The sequence below is a fragment of the Phymastichus coffea genome, unplaced genomic scaffold, assembly GCF_024137745.1.
Source record: "Phymastichus coffea isolate CEN01 unplaced genomic scaffold, Cenicafe_Pcof_1.1 PCOF00098, whole genome shotgun sequence".
In the NCBI taxonomy this organism is placed as follows: Eukaryota; Metazoa; Arthropoda; class Insecta; order Hymenoptera; family Eulophidae; genus Phymastichus; species Phymastichus coffea.
In genome coordinates, this window is record NW_026706909.1 from 71,390 (window position 1) to 88,526 (window position 17,137).

Here is a 17,137-nt window from a genome sequence, read left to right on the forward strand (position 1 = left end):
CACGTACGGCATCAGGTGCATCGGGTTGTGCAGGTTGACGAGCAGCTGCAACCGATCGAGCCGCTGAGGACTGCCGCGCAACGTTGCTCCGCACTCGCCAGTCGCGCGTCGCATACGTACCGCGCACGCGATCAGCGGAATCTGAACGAAGTACAGCGTGAGCGCGACCGGGTACGTGGTGCAAAAGCAGCCGTTCAGCGTCGCGGTGAAGCTGCAAACGAGAAAATCGCAACGATTGCCGTTAGCCTCGAAATCGACTTCCGCGTTGCTCCGCGCTCTGTTGTCGATCGACGCTCGCTCCAAAGCCTCCCGGTGAAGTTCAGCGACGCCGACCATCCTGTCTTGGCAGTCTTCGCCGCTGAAATTCATCAAGCGATGCCTGCAATCGCGATCACGCCCATCGCGGAAGCGTGAATATCGACGGTGGCATGTAAATTGACAAGTACGAGCTCACCTCGCAATCGCGTACAGCGCGCAGCAGTGTTGACAGGAAGCCAGGTACATGGCGTCCACGGCCATGTCGCCCAATGTGACGAGCGCAATGATGACGGCGTCGCAGACGAACAGCTGCGCGAAGTGCGTATCCGCGTCGACGAGGAATTCGCCGTGCAGCACGTAAATGTTGGCTCGCGGTTCCGGCAGCGGACTTGGCTTGTCCAAGATTTTGGGGATCAACGGCGACAGTGCCATCGACGTGCCGGCCGAGGCTATCCGGACTGGAAAGAGGATAGCGTCGGAGACCAAACTCCGCCGAGCTCGCGCGGTGCAAATAATGTGTACTCGTTGCTCACCGGCGTACAAAATCGACAGCGCTCTGCCTCTTTCGGCATACTCGTCGAGTATTGCCCTTTCCCGCGCGTCCCGGATCGTCGCCCAGTCGTCCCCCAAGCCGTCGCACAGAGCTCTCGTCTGACAATCGGATTTTTTATAGTCGCGGCCCACCTTCTCCTCCGTCGCGATCAGCGCCAGCATCTTGAACCAGTAGATCACCACGACGAGGAAAACGAGGAGGTCCGTCATCACTCTGTCCACGTCCTCGCGGTGAGCTATCGCGCTGACCAGCTGAGGAGCGCGCTCGAATGAGACGTGTCCTCGCCGGTGGTGCTTCGTGCGCATACTTGCCTGGGGCACGGACAGCAGCACGGGCCCCCCGAAGAAGAGCCTCCGCCTGGCGATCCTCGTTCTGTACTCGTACGGCCACAGGCCGGTGAGCACGAAGAACTTGTTGTTCAAATCGAAGGCTCGCATGTCGCCGGCGACGACTGGATGCGCGATTCGAGTTGACTGCCGAACTATAGCGCTCCATCATCTCATCGGGGCCGCGTCGAGAGCCGCGCAAGTTTCGCATTGCGGGCCAACTTCGGTGCAACTTGCTGTGAATAATTTACGAATGCACGGTAGACCAGAATGCCACCTGCGATCGCCAACATTTTTTTTTAATACATATATTTCAGTAGACTCCGGAACATACGTAGAACTGTGCAATCACGATAAATCGATTACGAATGGAGAAGGTAGCGAACGAAGCTGAGCACTTATTTCACTGTAGTTTTTGGCGCTTTTCCGAATAACGTCGCTGAAAAACCATTGACATTCGACGAAACTTTGCTTCGCGAAGGATTCAATGAATTCAAAGATAAGCAAAGTATACATCGATATTGTCTTTTTTTGTAAATCGGTATTTTCATCACGATAACGACCTCGAATCTTTCCGAAGAGTACGCCTACTTGCAAGAGACGACGTGATTCTCGAGAAGCGACAAAACAAAGCACTCGATATAGCGTTTTACCACAGGGGGCTGTGGAGGCGATCCGAATAAGAAATCACGAGCGCCGCGTCGACGGCATCGGATCTCTCGCGTTTCGACCGAGAAAGCTGCAAAAGCCCCCACCTCCGCGAGCATCAAAAGGGATTCGCCGTTGCAATGCAAGATCGCATAACTGGAACTGCACGGCGCCTCGCTGACAGCACAACTTGTGTAATGACAAGGCTAGCAGAAATGGCAGGCGAGGGTGTGGAAGCTTCTAGGCGGTTGCGCTAATGATACGTAGTCGGTCCTCTACACCTGAAACTTGCGGTTAAGCCTACTCGTCCGTGATCGCCGTGCTGCATCGTCTTTACTCTGAATGTTATTCAACGCGAGACAATGTGTATATCCAGAGGTAGGTGTAATACACCGTGCACGCGACGTCGCTTGGCGTTCTCTGGATCGTCTTCTTACAAGAGTACCCGATACAGAGATAAACCGTTGTCCACAGATTGCAAGTCATTGCCAAAGTCTCCATTCTTAAAACACATTGCTATCATCTTGTTAGCCTGGTAGCATTGCGTGCGTGCTTCGCTCGTACCTGTACTGCAACGATTCGCTGCCCCGTTTTGTATTACTATCGCGTCATCGTGGTGGGCGTCCGTGGATTTATTTCACAATACAAAAAATAACCAGTCACCGATGATGCGCTTAGAGATGCGCCAAACATCTCAGGAGCGCCGCTGAAAAACAAAGAATTTCATAGAAAGGTTTTTACTTGTTCGTGGCCGATGACAATGTGAGATTTTTATTGCAGCGACGGTTTCGAAATTGGTAATCTTTGTCCGCCTCACAATGATGCTGAATTGCTTTGAGAAAATTTGAGAGAGCGAAAGCTTTGGTACAACTTGGGGCAAACGTGTTGCGAAGGATAGATACAGACAGTCACCCTTACTCACTTACGCGTCGACGATGTAAACAGAGGATATGAAGTCTTCGATCGATACTCATCCGAAATTCAAGGATTACTTTGCAGTTTGCTCGCATTAGCTGGAAAAACTGAAGAGCTGTGTACCGATTGGACTTAGAGAGAGATAGAGAGAGAACAAAATCTTGCCGTGACCGACAGTAATTGATACCAGCATTCAAAACGGCAACGACAAACGTCCGTAATTCAAAATCGTATTAGATCGCGGTACCTTGCAAAAATGTACTACGCGCGCCGTATATAGAGCGGAAAGTGCTCGCAAAAATGGCTCCAATTATCGGACGATTGACCTAACTTTGCGCTCTTAGATATCCTTCTATGTACGTGAAATGATGAGTGGCTTGGTTTTTCAATTTCTCGAAAAGCTTGCAGCTCCACTAAAGATTATTTGTGGATTTGTTTCCTAGTGTTGGGCATTAGCTACAAATTTCGGACATTGTTATGCACATTCGCAGCACACAGTTACGTACACTTTCATTGGTTATTCATGTCAGTCGAGGCAGGCGCGAATATACGGTCGCGGATAGTGATAAGATTGAGGCGACGAGCGACGTGATCCTTATAATCGTACACGCATTTATACACTTCTTCGCGATATTCTATCTTCTTATTCGTTCGTCTACGATGATTCGCATTTGTAAAATAAAAATAACATTTGATGCGAATACTATTAGCCTCTATATTATACATCTACAATATATATATCTACATTATTATATATCTACAATCATTTTTAATTATACACACTTGTATATTCATTTATATGCAGCATCAGAAAAATTAAATATAGTTTATACCTGAATTGACTTATCTTTCTTGCAACTACATTACTGTTTTTATATTTTTTCCATTTATTTAATTATTTGTTTATTTATTCATTTTTATTACACAACTCTATAAAATAGTTAAAAACAAAAAAAAAAATACCTATATAAAATGAGATATACCGTAAATTATGTAACATAAGTGGAATTCTTACCGCTTTAGGCGAGAAATGACAGAAAATATTTTTTCATTTAAATTCGCATCCAATACCAATTCAACAAAAAAGTAATTTCGCAGAATATCGCGCATCCAAATTTCCCAACGAACACCTAATGATACAACCGAGCGCGAGAGAGAAAGCGCCTCTTTTATACAAGCCTTTCATCATATATATATATAGCGAACGAGCGTGAGAGTTAGACTTAGAGGAAAAGATAATGCTAGTTTTCGTATGACACGTGAATTGATATAATTTTTGTAAAACCCGTATCCTAATAATTTGTATTGAAACAATAATTGTTTGTTTTGCTATTTGATAAAAAAATATTAATGCTTAACAAATTCAATCTATTCGGTATTTATGAGATTCGATGTACGACACGTGTTGTGTCGTATTTTAACCATTTTAACCATTTTACAAGCGTGACAGAACGCTGAGGTAGCTCGCCTTAAATACTTTTTTCATAAATTATGTACGTAGAAAATATTAAATAAGTACACGTAGACGAGGAAAAAATACAAAATATCCTAATAAGGAAAAACTGTAAAATAAGTACAAAGAATAGTAAATACAAATAAGAACACGAAGTTATTGTTTCAAACTACAACTCGCAGTTCTTGTTTTCAAATAATTATTAATTACATCTTTATGTAATTATGTTTCATAATGAATTATCTACATTGTATCTGTTTTTAGCGTGATTGATGCGAATTCCTAATTCAGATATATATATATATAAAAGTATTCCTCTTAAAAATATTCTGATGTAAGTATATATTAATCCTCTGCAAACATAAATAAATATTCTTATTCTGTATTTTCAAAAATAGAAAGTTTTGATAGCATAAGGAGCTAATAGAATCAAATTGCTCAAATCAATCTTTAATAAATAATATACATTATTATTTATCTACAGTTTTTTACGATTTTCAGTTCATCATTTCAGAATTGAACATCCAAAACATAACTAGCGGCATAATGGTTAAACTATTCCTTTAATTATATATGCAGTAGTGAATGAGAATCATGTAATTTATATACTTTCAATCAATTCATAATGCTGACATAAATATAATAATAGTTATCGCACTGTACTTTTAATATCTTTCTCTGAGAAAATTTATACTTTTTCATGTTATTATTATTTTATTTTTTAATTCTAAAAGTTCAATTACTCACCAGACTTTTATAACTTAAAAATTCCAAATAAAATTTTAATCCAGTACAAGTCAAAGATAATTGAAATGGACATCAAGTCTTGCTTACTACTTAATTTTTATTTGCCTCGACCAACGCATTACAACAACATAATTATCAAATGTTTTACTGAAAACTATAACTGAAAATTTTATGTATTATTCATTCCACACTTTAGTTAATTTTTATAATGAAAACTGAAAAGTTGCTTAACTTGTGATTGACTTGCAGAATAGGTTTGTTGTAAACAAAGAAGTCATGTTTTTCTTAAGTCTCTTCAATTTTAAGTCATGCCATTCAAAGTTACTGAGAAATAAAATTAATTTAGCAAATAAATTACTATACGTGCGAGTTCAGATCAATATTTGATTTAATATTAAATATTAATACAAATTATAAAACTCATTAGATGCGTGATCATGACCTCAAATTTCGGACACAAGTATCAATGCATGTATCCCACGAGTTCGATATAAGTATTTTTTCATCTTACCTTAATTATATAGTTGTTGCTTGAACACTGAACAATAACACGATCATGATTATGCTCGAAAAGATGTAGCTAATGAAAAAATCGATCAAATGGTTGGTTTGTACGTAATAGTGAAGTCGCATATACAGCGTACATCCGTTAGAGTATACATTGTCAAATGGGGTATTGCGATTTTACCAAAAGCTAATATTTTTACAGTCGAAATTGTATTGTTACAGTTAATATAGTAATTTTACAATAAAAGCTAAGATTGCGCTTCTTGTAAAATTACTAGTCTCAGAATTGAACACGAAACGGACCTAGTCTCAGAGACGTAATTTTAATAGACGGATAACACATTTACAAGAATTTGTAAATTTACAAGTATCAAACTAGTAAAATTAACACACTTAGTGTCAGAAATCTATTGTAATTTTACTATTAGGTAGTGATTTTACAAAAGTATTTTTTACAGTGTTGTTCAGCGTCTATTTGGTATAGGCGGGGGCGATGCGCGCGCAAACTGGAACATAAAATCGACGCGCCCGTCGTGGCTCAGCTCAGACGCCTGTTTACTCTGTCCCGTGCAGGGTATGTACTACTACTCGCAAGCTCTAAGTTTCTTTTAGTTATAAACTCTTATACTTGATACTTTTTAGTGGAAAAAGTGAATACGACAACGAAGCTTTTTTATTATCATTAAAATTAAAAAATTAATAGTGATTTTTAAAACCTAAAATAAATACATTCAGAATCAGTTTTCATTTTCATAGATTTTTGAGTCTTCGTAAAGTTCAAATATTTCTGATCATTCGCTGTATAATAATTTTTGTTGCAATAAGTAATTTATACGATGAAGTGTTCAACGTTACTATTAAAAATTATAGTGCGTTATTTCGTTAATATTATGAATAAACAAGCATCAAAATAATCTTTCACAAAACCAAGTGATAAAATTATTAATCAAGCGTGAGTGTTTAATTAAAAATAATGATTTGTATAGCATATTCGTAAGGCATTCAGAATAAAAAAAAATTAATTTTTTAAGATTTCGAAAAATTATAGCGTCGTAATTGAAGCACATTACAACAAAGTTTTATGAGAAAAATCTGAATAATAAAATTCCCATTAGAAAATGAAGTTTTAAAAAAGATATTTTTATAATTTTATTTTCATGTAATTAAATATGTCAACAAATGTCAGGTGTTTAGCATTCAGAATACGTTGAGAAGTTTTATTCAAGAAATCTTAATAAAAATCTTTTAATTGAAAAATGCAGTATCTGAAAAGTTCTTTCTAATGTTATTGTTACACCATATAATCCATGATTCAAAACGCATCTTAGCGAGACGTTCATTATACACCCGGAAAAAATTCACGAGAAAGTCGAAATGATAAAGTTCTCATTGAAATATAAAGTTAAAAAAATCTTTTTAATAATTAATGTGTGCATAATCCTTTGCAATTGAATTTAAAATAGTAATGGATAATTTCATATAATACTTTAATATATATTCAATAATTTGTTCTCGCAAAAATTATCAAAATTAATTGTAAAAATTCGTTATAATTCGTTTCTTTTGTTAAGTTGTAATTGGATATAATTCAATAGTGTTGTTTTAAAATTCAGAAATTTACATTAAACTATCAGTTGCTTGACGTGAAAAAATTATTCTTGCTGAGAAACATCTCAATGTTATTAAAAAAATGTGAGAAGTCTAGCGAGATCTTAAAAAATCGTCTGTACTCTGATAACGCGTCACAATGCACTACGAAATATAATCAACGCTTGGGCGTCGTTCAGCTAAAATTACCATGACATGACTGAAAATAGATATTTGAATTTTTGTTCTTTATCTCATCACTGCTAATAGGAAACTCAGTCGGTTGAAGTTCACAATATCAGTGAACGTTATCGACGCTACTGTTAATACAATGTATTATAAAATGAGACAGACTTTATTTCGGTCTGACCTTATCAATGTATATTAGGGAAAAAAGTTATTTAAGAAAAAAGATGAAATCGAGAAACAATCGGGTTACAGTTTTATGTTAAATTTTAGTAAACCTGGAATGGTTACGTAAGACTTGGCCATAAATAAATCAAAATATATAGAATAACAATTAGAAATAGAAGAGACGGCGAAAAGATGGAATATATCTGATTGGCCAATTTTTTTCATTACCACGTACTTATATTGCAACTTTTAACTCAAATAATTAATTACTAGAAGTTAATTAATTAGTAAACGTACTTATTTATGGAACTTTCATATCGATTATTAAATTAGAATTAAGTATATATTACAATTATTCTAGGTACTTAATACTTAATGAATATTTATTGGATGTTTTGATATGCAGTGAATATTGTTATAAAACGAATTTTTTATAATTTTTACATGTTTATAACGTTTTTGGAGAGCATTCATACGTATTACTGTGTAATTAAAATAGATATTTATAGTAATATATTCATTTTTGCAAATTGTTTTGTCACATTAAAGAAACATTACAACAGTTGGCGAGATTTCAATAGTTTTGTCTTCATTTATTTATTAAATTTATAAAGCTCTAAAACCAATGTAATTACAATTCATGTGGATTTTCGCGCCAGAGTTTAAATAGTCTAAAAAGCTGCATTGTCAAATGCGCAATTGTTAATGTTTTAGGTAAGAGGATAACCGAACCGCAAGTATGTCGGACGACGAATTAGCTGCTCTTGTCGTAGACAATGAATCCGGCATATGCAAGGCCGGCTTCGCTGGGGCTGCCGTGTTCCCCTCGATCATCGGTCGACCCCGTTACCAGAAAGTGATGGTCGGTATGGAACAGAAGAACAGCTACGTGGGCGACGAGGCGCAGAGCATGAGAGATATCCTGACGCTCAAATACCCCATCGAGCACGGCATCATCACCAACTGGGACGACATGGAGAAGATCTGGCACCACACCTGCGCGTGGCCCGGAAGATCACCCGGTGCTACTGACCGAGGCGCCACTCAACCCCAAGACCAACCGCGAGAATATGACGCAGATCATGTTCGAGGCCTTCAACAGCCCGGCCATGTACGTGGCCATCCAGGCCGTGCTCTCGCTGTACGCCTACGGTCGCATCACCGGCATCGTCCTCGACTCCAGCGACGGCGTCTCCCACACCGTGTCCATCACGAGGTGGATGGATCCACTACTTCACCACCACGGCCGAGCGCGAAATCGTGCGCGACATCAAGGAGAAGCTCTGCTACGTCGCCCTCGACTTCGAGCAGGAGTTAACCACCGCCGCCGCCCGCACCTCCTTCGAGAAGTGCTACAAGCTTCCCGACGGACAGGTCATCACCATCGGCAGCGAGAGGTTCCGCTGCCCGGAAGCCCTCTTCCAGCCCTCTTTGGGTATGGAGTCCTGCGGCATCCACGAGACCGTTTACAACTCTATCATGAAGTTGTACTACTATCTACCTTGGTATGGTCGACCGTATGCAGAAGGAAATTAATGCCTTGACTCCATCCACCATCAAAATCATCGCCCCGCCAGAGAGGAAATACTCCGTATGGATCAGACCCTAGTATTGTCCACCGCAAGTGCTTCTAAAATACAAAAACGACAAAATCTCTATTACTCTATTTACCTCACATTTCTACATGCTTATTGTTTTACTTGGTGTGGTACCATTTTATAATTTATATGTAGATTGTACAATGGCTCATTCCATTCAAAACAAGTACTGTAATGAAAGTTCATGAAAATTTATTTTCCTGAAACATCAATAAAATTTTGTACGAATAAATACTGGCGTATTTTATACACAGCTATAAACGTAAAAATAAATAAATATTATTTTGTGAAATATGATTAAATTATTCAATTGCAAAGAACTGATTAGATTTTATAATAATTTCAAACCTTCGCGGATTTTACAAATTTTTTACTTGTTCTTTACTATGTTTAAATTTGATATGATCGGGTTACTGAAAATTAAAAAAATTAATTATTTCATCGTCCAGTCAATGAATAAATATAAAAATCAATACGCATTAAGGTGTATATACGATACAATAATCTTCATATGCATGATCTTTAGATATTTACAACAGAACTTTAATTACATAGAGAATGACATTGGACTGTAACATTACCCTTACATTACTTATCTTTTGGCATTTTATTGACGAACTTAAAATAAATGTTATTTTATTTCAGAAAAGTCTCATCTATTAAATGATTATCAATGAAATGTAAAACTTACTTAGGTAGAAAATATCTAATTGTAAGAAATAAATAAGATAGATTTATATGTCGCCTAGATATTAATATAATCAAAATTTATAAATATAATTTATATATATAATTAAAGTATACATAAAAAGCTATAAAATAAACAGCACTGTCGCTTGAAGTTGCATTATTTCGAATGTTTTTTCTGTAGATGCATTAATTCGTACGATTCACGTATATATATACATACATGTATATATGTAATTTAAGTGGGGAAGCCCACTGCCGTCGTGTACGAAAAAACCCAGGCAGCCCAGGTGAGTGCGTGGATATACTTGTGTATGTGTGTCCATGTGTGTGTGTGTGCGTTGGTGTCGAAAGATATTTTCGCCACAGCGATATCTAAAAAAGAATCATGCTCCCGAGTCATGCTATCGATAATCATCGTTGAGTAATAAAAAAAAAAGAAAGATCCGGAGGATAATGGCAAGTTCCTCATCAGAAGAGGTTAGGAGTGAGTTATCTCCGTCAGCGCAGCTTCCTCTTAAAGGTCAGATTGTTTTGAAACTCGCAAGATTCTGTTGTATATTTTCTTTCATGATTCCGAGGAGTATTTGCTTGCTTGCACAAGTATGCAGAAGTGCGATTAAATATACTCTGGCAATTGTGTACTGTATATACTTGACAATGTCAACAGTCAGTGATGCAACTTGCTAATATTTACCTGTTTAATAATTGGATCAAAGGATTGACTTTTTGACTGCTGCAAACTGCAGTGCTTCTTTTGTGCAAATAAGCAATGCTTTCATTCTTTACATTAATTAATGTTTCAACATTCAGCTGGAATGTTCGTTCTGTTGAATAATTTTTGTGTGCGAGTGATTTGGAATAATGTTTTTGGTTAACTAAATGTACGTGTCAATTAAATTACATTAAGCATCAGGCAGTCACTATACAGTTGCCATATTATGATGAAAATGCTAATCAACAAATATAATTTTAGGAAGAGAACCTGCCATGGTATCATACGAGGAAATAGCTCAAAAATTGCTCAATGAAAGGCTACTTCTTACAGCTTTGGAACTTCATGCTGAGCTCTGTGAAGCAGACAGGGAATTGCCTATGCTCAGAGATTTTTTTTCCAATCCTAACAATTTTGAATGTTTGAATATGAAACCAGAGCCTTGCTTATCAATAGGTAAGAATCACCAACCTATCTAATAGTTTTTAATTGTTGCAACAATGCGTAATTTCAAAATTTTATTTTCAACAGCAAGATCATCCAGTCAAGCAACATTAGACTCATTAGATATTTCAAGATACTCTGAGGATGGTGGTGGAATCGACGAGAGAGTGGCAATCCTTGAGTTTGAATTGAGAAAAGCCAAGGATAATATTAATTCTTTACGAGCTAATTTAACAGTAGTTACAGGTAAATATTCCTTTGCGAACATTCATTAAACTTGCAATTTCAAACTAATTACGTACTGTAATTACAGAATCTGAAGTGAGTACACCAGATAAAAATTCAGATAAACATCCACTTTTGGATCACCCGATAAAGCCACACGAGCAAAGAGCCATAAATTTCTTAGTCAACGAGTACCTCCTAGCCAACTCGTACAAACTCACGTCAATAACGTTTAGTGACGAAATTGAGAATCAAGACTTTGAAGACTGGCAGGATGTAGGTTTAAACATACCTAAGCCACCAGAGCTGCATCAGATTTATAGAGAATTCATGAGATGTACAGGCTATGATAAACCACCATCTTGTGATATTGGAGTGCAGACTGATGATTACGAAACTGATAAAGAAATAGAACTGAGTAAAGTAATTAGTGAGATGTCTGATGAGATGGAGAGGTTGAAGCAGCGAGCTAGTGTATTAGAGCAAGAAAAGAATAGTTTACAAGAGACACTCAACAGTAATAACTTGGCTAACTTGGCTAGTAACAATGCTGAGGTATGATATTGATTTGTATTAATTTATCTGTTGAATTTATTCAATAGATTTTAACTAATATTTTAGAATATCATTAACCGAATTCCTAACCTTCTGTAAATTGTAATTATTTGACTGTTTAACTTTTAAGCGTTTCATTTTAAAATTAACGAATTAAGTCTTCAATTACGATAAACTTTTCATTATAATTCATCTCGTTGCATGCTTATAAAACGTGTGCAATTATTTTGCTTCTCTTCTCCAAAAACAGCAAGGCAGCTCTGGAACGATTCCAACACTCAATTCAAGCTCGACGACACCCGACAAGTTTGAGATGTTGGAGACACCCTCGACATCACAACCAGCAAACAATGTAACGCCTGCTGTAGCCGAGGAAGACGACAATGCATCTATGGTCGTTAGTATCGGTGAAACAGAGACGAGCGAAAGAGATTGGACGAGGATACATTTGTCGAAAGGAGATTTGATTGACGGCTCTGGTGGCACGAACAATGCACCGTCCAGGTAAAATAAACTAAATTTTTGCGAATAAAAATTGGTTATTTGTTATTTACTTGCTATTCAGAGACATTGTTTATTATTTTAGTTACTATTTGTATAGAAAAATTGGCTAATTTACTATTTAAATGTTGAATATTAAAAAATATTTTTTATAATATTATTAATCAAATATGTATATTAATTGTCTAAATTCAAAAAAATATTTAGAAAAATAACAATTCGCATTTAGCTTGATCAACTCTGGTCGCAAATACAAGTACTATTCTCTCAAAACACGCTACAAGCTATTTGTAAAATGATATAGATTGTCGGGTATACGCGACTCTATTCTCAATCGTATTCAATCGTTTTCAATCCCAACGAATCTGACGCAACGCTACAAAAGTATCAGGCACACATGTTACGCGCGGAGGTATACTAGGCGCTGCCGCGTCGCTCTTGCAAGTCGATGCATCGAATCGCTTTCAATCGTAACGAATGCGTGGCTGAGACAAACGCTGTCAGGATAGCAGGAGCGTTAAGGAGCCTGGAATAAGATTTTCTCATCATCGCAAAATCGCTTTAATGCAAAGCTTGCGGGGTTTCAATCGCTTTCAATCCCAACGAATCTTCACGTCGACAAGACAAGTATCAGGCAATTAGGACTGTACAGGAGTTGTCATCAAACAAAACGTAGATTAAAGTATATATTTTTTTGCAATGAAAAGGGAACATTGATCATTTCAATTCAACACTGAAAAAGTTAATACTTTCTTAATTTTTTTATGATTAAAATAAACAAACATATTTCTCATGTAATACAAACTTTTACTGGCATTGTTTTAATCTGAAATTCAAGTTACGTCGAATCATCCATATATTTCTTTGTAGTCTCTCAATGCTATTGAATCGGTTTCAATCGGCATGAATTGTCCATATGTGAGAGTAGTATTAGGCGAACAGAATTATCTAAGAAGTGGCACGTGATTTTTAATCGATTTGAATGAGACCCAATCGCATTCAATTTAAATCTATTATTAAGCTTAGATAGAAATTACGCGGAACTTTGATATCTTCTTGGATAACGTATTTGAATATTTTTTTAGGTTTTCTAAATATCAAAATCAGTTAGTATAACAAGAAAATATTAAAATTTGCGCTTTTTTCAGATACTTACCATCGAGTTTCCGACGCGAAGTCCTCAAGTACTGTCAGATCCCAATTCCACCGCAAGCTTTTCAAATAATTGATGAGGCGCTGAAAGAAGGCGTAACTCGCGACAATCTTCCCGAAATTGCGGCACATACTCTTCCACGAATCATCCCCAACGTCGTGTTGAATCGCCGCGAAGAACTCATACCACTGATCCTAAGCGTTAGCCGATTACAAAGCACCACCGAAGATAAAGAAAAGTTATTACAAATGGCTTTTGGATTACAAAAGAGGCCGCACGAAGAGGAACGTCAAATGGTACTGGCTGGGTTGATAGCATTGGCAAAGCAAGAGAAAGAACCAACCGATAACGAGGATGTGCTCAACGTTTGTTGGGAACTCAGTCAACATAAGTATCCTGAACGTAGATTGTTAGCAGCCGAATGTTGTGCTGCTTTGGCTTTGTACACCTCGAGTGGAGTCAGAAATTCGTTAATGATTTCTATGTTGCAACAAATGCTGTTAGATGATAAAGAACCGGAAGTCCGAGCTGCCGTTGTCAAAAGTTTAGCCTTAGTCGTGGCACTTTTGGACGATCCCGACAAGTATTTTCAGGTAAGAAACAATAGTATTTTTAATGCTTTTACATTTTTTGACTGATGATCTTTCAGTGCGAGGAGTTGGCGTTAATGGCAATGGATGATATATCACCGGAAGTAACGGAGGCAGCGAGCACAATACTCATTCCAATTCTCGCGCAATGGGCATTGTCATTGAAAAGATTACATTCTCATCTCATACCAAGAATTATCGAGAAAATACATAGCTTGATGAAACCAACCCATCCGCCGGGTTTCTTTGATGGTAATCGTGCAACGATTCTCATTACTCTGCTGAGATATTTGTTACCACACACGATCATTTACGTTCTCGATACGGAAACTGTGAGGGGAAAAATGCAAGAGAGTTTGTCTAGCCAACTACGTGAGTGTTTTAAAGTTTTCGGAATACGGTTTCAGAACTGAAGTAATAAGTAAAAAGAGTATCTATATTGTAGCTCAAGAATTTACGAATCTCTGCTGCTTACCAATAGTAACTCCGAAGATCTTCTATGAATGCGAAGTTGAATTAGGAGTGTTAATCAATACGTTCTTATTGAATACCTGGGATGATTGTACGTGGCCTGAAATAGAATGGTTTTGCGATAAAATGTGAGTAATGAAGAACCTTTCATGTGAATTAAGAATTTTGTTTCACGTAAAGGTATTCATATTTTTCTGTAGGATTCACGATTTAGCCGAGATTGCAATGTCTCTAAGCATATCACAACACACCACAGTTAGAGAATTTCTTAAGTATTTGCAATCGACGTGCATGGGTTTTGGCAGATACATCGCTCAACAGAAGGTCAGTATTTATTCTTCATCGAATTTTAAGGTATTCGCCGCAATAAGTCATTCACTATTGATTTTTTTGTAGATTCTGCCAACCTTCAAACCACACGTAGACTTCCTCGATACCGAATTCCGTGATATGAACAATAAACTAACGAGTCCAGCGCTCATCCCCGCTTATATAACAATTCTCGCAACGATTGACATCGACGAATTTACCAACGCGCTTAAACACTATCTCTTCGCATTATCAATTCGCGCGGAAGAATTAGAAGCATTAGAAATTGTTGTGGTGAATTTGTCCGCTCAAGAGCTATTCCAAGAATACGTACTTTCAGCTTTATGGGATGGTGTTGTGCATCCAAATGCTAGTGTCAAGCGAGCTACCGTTGCAATGTTTAGTGCAATTGTTGGTCAAGTTTCGATTAGAACGTTGGATATCAGAATAGCACCAGCGATTGTTACCTTGGCTAGTGACACTGACATGTGAGTATTTTATAAGTAAATGATATCAAATTACGTCTGTGACGATTCAATGTAATTTTATATTTGCAGAAGCGTCAAGGGAGCTGCAGTTCAAGCTTTAGGCAAATTCTTAATGGAAAGCGAAGCACAAGAAGCAAAAGATAAGTCACGACAGTGTATTGAATCAATATTACGAGATCCTCAGGGTGTACCACCTGCTTTGGGTGCAACCTTAGTGTTAACTTTAGCCACTGTTGCACCTTACTGTCCGCAGAATTACGTAGAAGAAGGTGAATTTTTTTAAAAACGTTATATAAGATTTTATAGAGTAAAAAATTAACATCAATTCAATTTTTCAGTAATCGCAACGCAACTAACGGGTATAACAGCCTCAGCTTTGCAGCAACAGCACTCTCGAAAAGTTGAACTTACGAATGCTCTCGTAGAAGCTTATTCGGTCCTCGTTTACTGTACCGTCAGTAACCAATGCGTGACTAACACTATCCATCCTGGTCTCAAATATCTCGAGAGTCTTGTTAATCAAATAGTACCGCAACAAAAAGATGCTGTACGTTCGTTACTTCGTGAAATCGACTCAAGAGGTATGGCACCAAAAATGGACAGATCAGCATCGATGGGTGAACGTTTGTCGTTAAGTTCGGTTAATGTAGGTCAAGGCGTTGAAGATATGAAACAAAGGGTTAGTAAGATGTTCCAGCAAAAGAGCTCACCTGGCTCCGTATCTGGACTGTTTAGAAAAAAGTGAGAGTTAAATTCAAATAACTACAAAAGTGGAATCTCACTGATAAGAGATACAAATTGTTTGGGATTGATTCTCAAGTTAGCTTTTAGAGTGAAAGTTACTTTATAAAGAGGTTGAATTGTTTACGAAGGAAGATACTGTAACGAATTATTTTTCATACTGTTTTATAATCCATGATAGAATATATTGAGTAAGAGCTATCTTGAGAGCAATTGAATATAAAATTAATATTTAGCCTATTAAATTTAGCCTATAAAAAAGTGTTTTGTTTTTAACAATCAAATTGAAATTTTATTACATTAATGTATAAACTCTTCTCCGATTGAATGTTAATCATTCCAGGAGTAATAATTCCATTTTATGAAAATATAGCTGATCGTTATCGTTAAATTTGTAGTTTCATGACCATTCCATTTAAGAAGATTCTCTCAGGGTAGTTGAAAGCATTATTATATTTAACTAAAATGCTTGTTGAAAAAATATCGAATATTTTATAAATGCATGACTATAAAAACGTTTAACACCAAAATTTATTAAGACTTTGTAATATTGTCAAGAAAGAATCTTTGTATATTGTGATTCTATAATAAGAATTTAATGTTATAACGCACACGTAAATCTTATGACATTTCATGACTGTTGAAAAAAAAAAAATAAAAAAAAAACAATCGCCTGCATTATTGATAATAGTTGAAGGTGTGTATAAATATTCCGTACTTAATACGAATGCGTGTACATAAAAAAAAACTGCACAATAAGAGTTGGTAGGTTAAAAAGAAATTAATTTTATATCGACGAATGAGATTGTAAATATATTTTTTAAACAATGATTTTTAACGAAATTATAAATATTTTTTATAGATGATAGAGAGCACCTCTTACATATATACATATTTTTCACAAATGGAATGTAATGGTAAAAGTAATTATGCAATAGAATCGAAGTAGCTCATTATCTCATGGATTATAATAAAAAAGATTTAAAGGCTGTTATCAGAGTAACTAAGATATCCAATTGTACAATATGATTTTTATTCATCGTTTTGTTGTGTAGACATTTAAGAATATTTGCGATTGCGTGCCTTTTTTAATATATATACAAATAATGAATTGTATGATGAATAAACGAACGATATTTTTGTATAAATTTTGAAAAAAAATGTCTATATTATGTTAAGCACTTTAATTCCCTTCTTGAAGATTCAACTGTACAACGTGTTTTAATATTGATTCAGAAAATAAAAAAAGGAAAAAATCTTCATTTAAACACAAAAGTTTTTTTGTAAGAATATTGTTTTATTTTCATAATAT

General features: G+C 36.6%; 2 protein-coding genes and 1 pseudogene across 2 annotated transcripts; 2 read left to right on the plus strand and 1 right to left on the minus strand.

Annotated features, from left to right (window-relative positions):
- Positions 1-442: 442 nt before the first annotated feature.
- Positions 443-3,516, minus strand: LOC131669961 (uncharacterized). The gene has a single exon (XM_058945195.1). It carries the CDS (start codon positions 1,246-1,248, stop codon positions 451-453), a length of 798 nt encoding a protein of 265 aa, XP_058801178.1. The 5' UTR covers positions 1,249-3,516; the 3' UTR covers positions 443-450.
- Positions 3,517-8,277: 4,761 nt separating this feature from the next.
- LOC131669964 (actin-like) lies at positions 8,278-9,162 on the plus strand (annotated as a pseudogene).
- Positions 9,163-9,936: 774 nt separating this feature from the next.
- LOC131669957 (RAB11-binding protein RELCH homolog) lies at positions 9,937-16,947 on the plus strand. Its single transcript, XM_058945190.1, has 12 exons — positions 9,937-10,156; positions 10,610-10,804; positions 10,880-11,038; positions 11,106-11,572; positions 11,823-12,076; positions 13,222-13,819; positions 13,876-14,188; positions 14,262-14,415; positions 14,488-14,611; positions 14,684-15,084; positions 15,154-15,353; positions 15,423-16,947. The coding sequence occupies exons 1-12, from the start codon at positions 10,090-10,092 to the stop codon at positions 15,827-15,829; spliced, it is 3,339 nt and encodes a 1,112-aa protein (XP_058801173.1). The 5' UTR covers positions 9,937-10,089; the 3' UTR covers positions 15,830-16,947.
- The last annotated feature ends 190 nt before the right edge of the window (positions 16,948-17,137 follow it).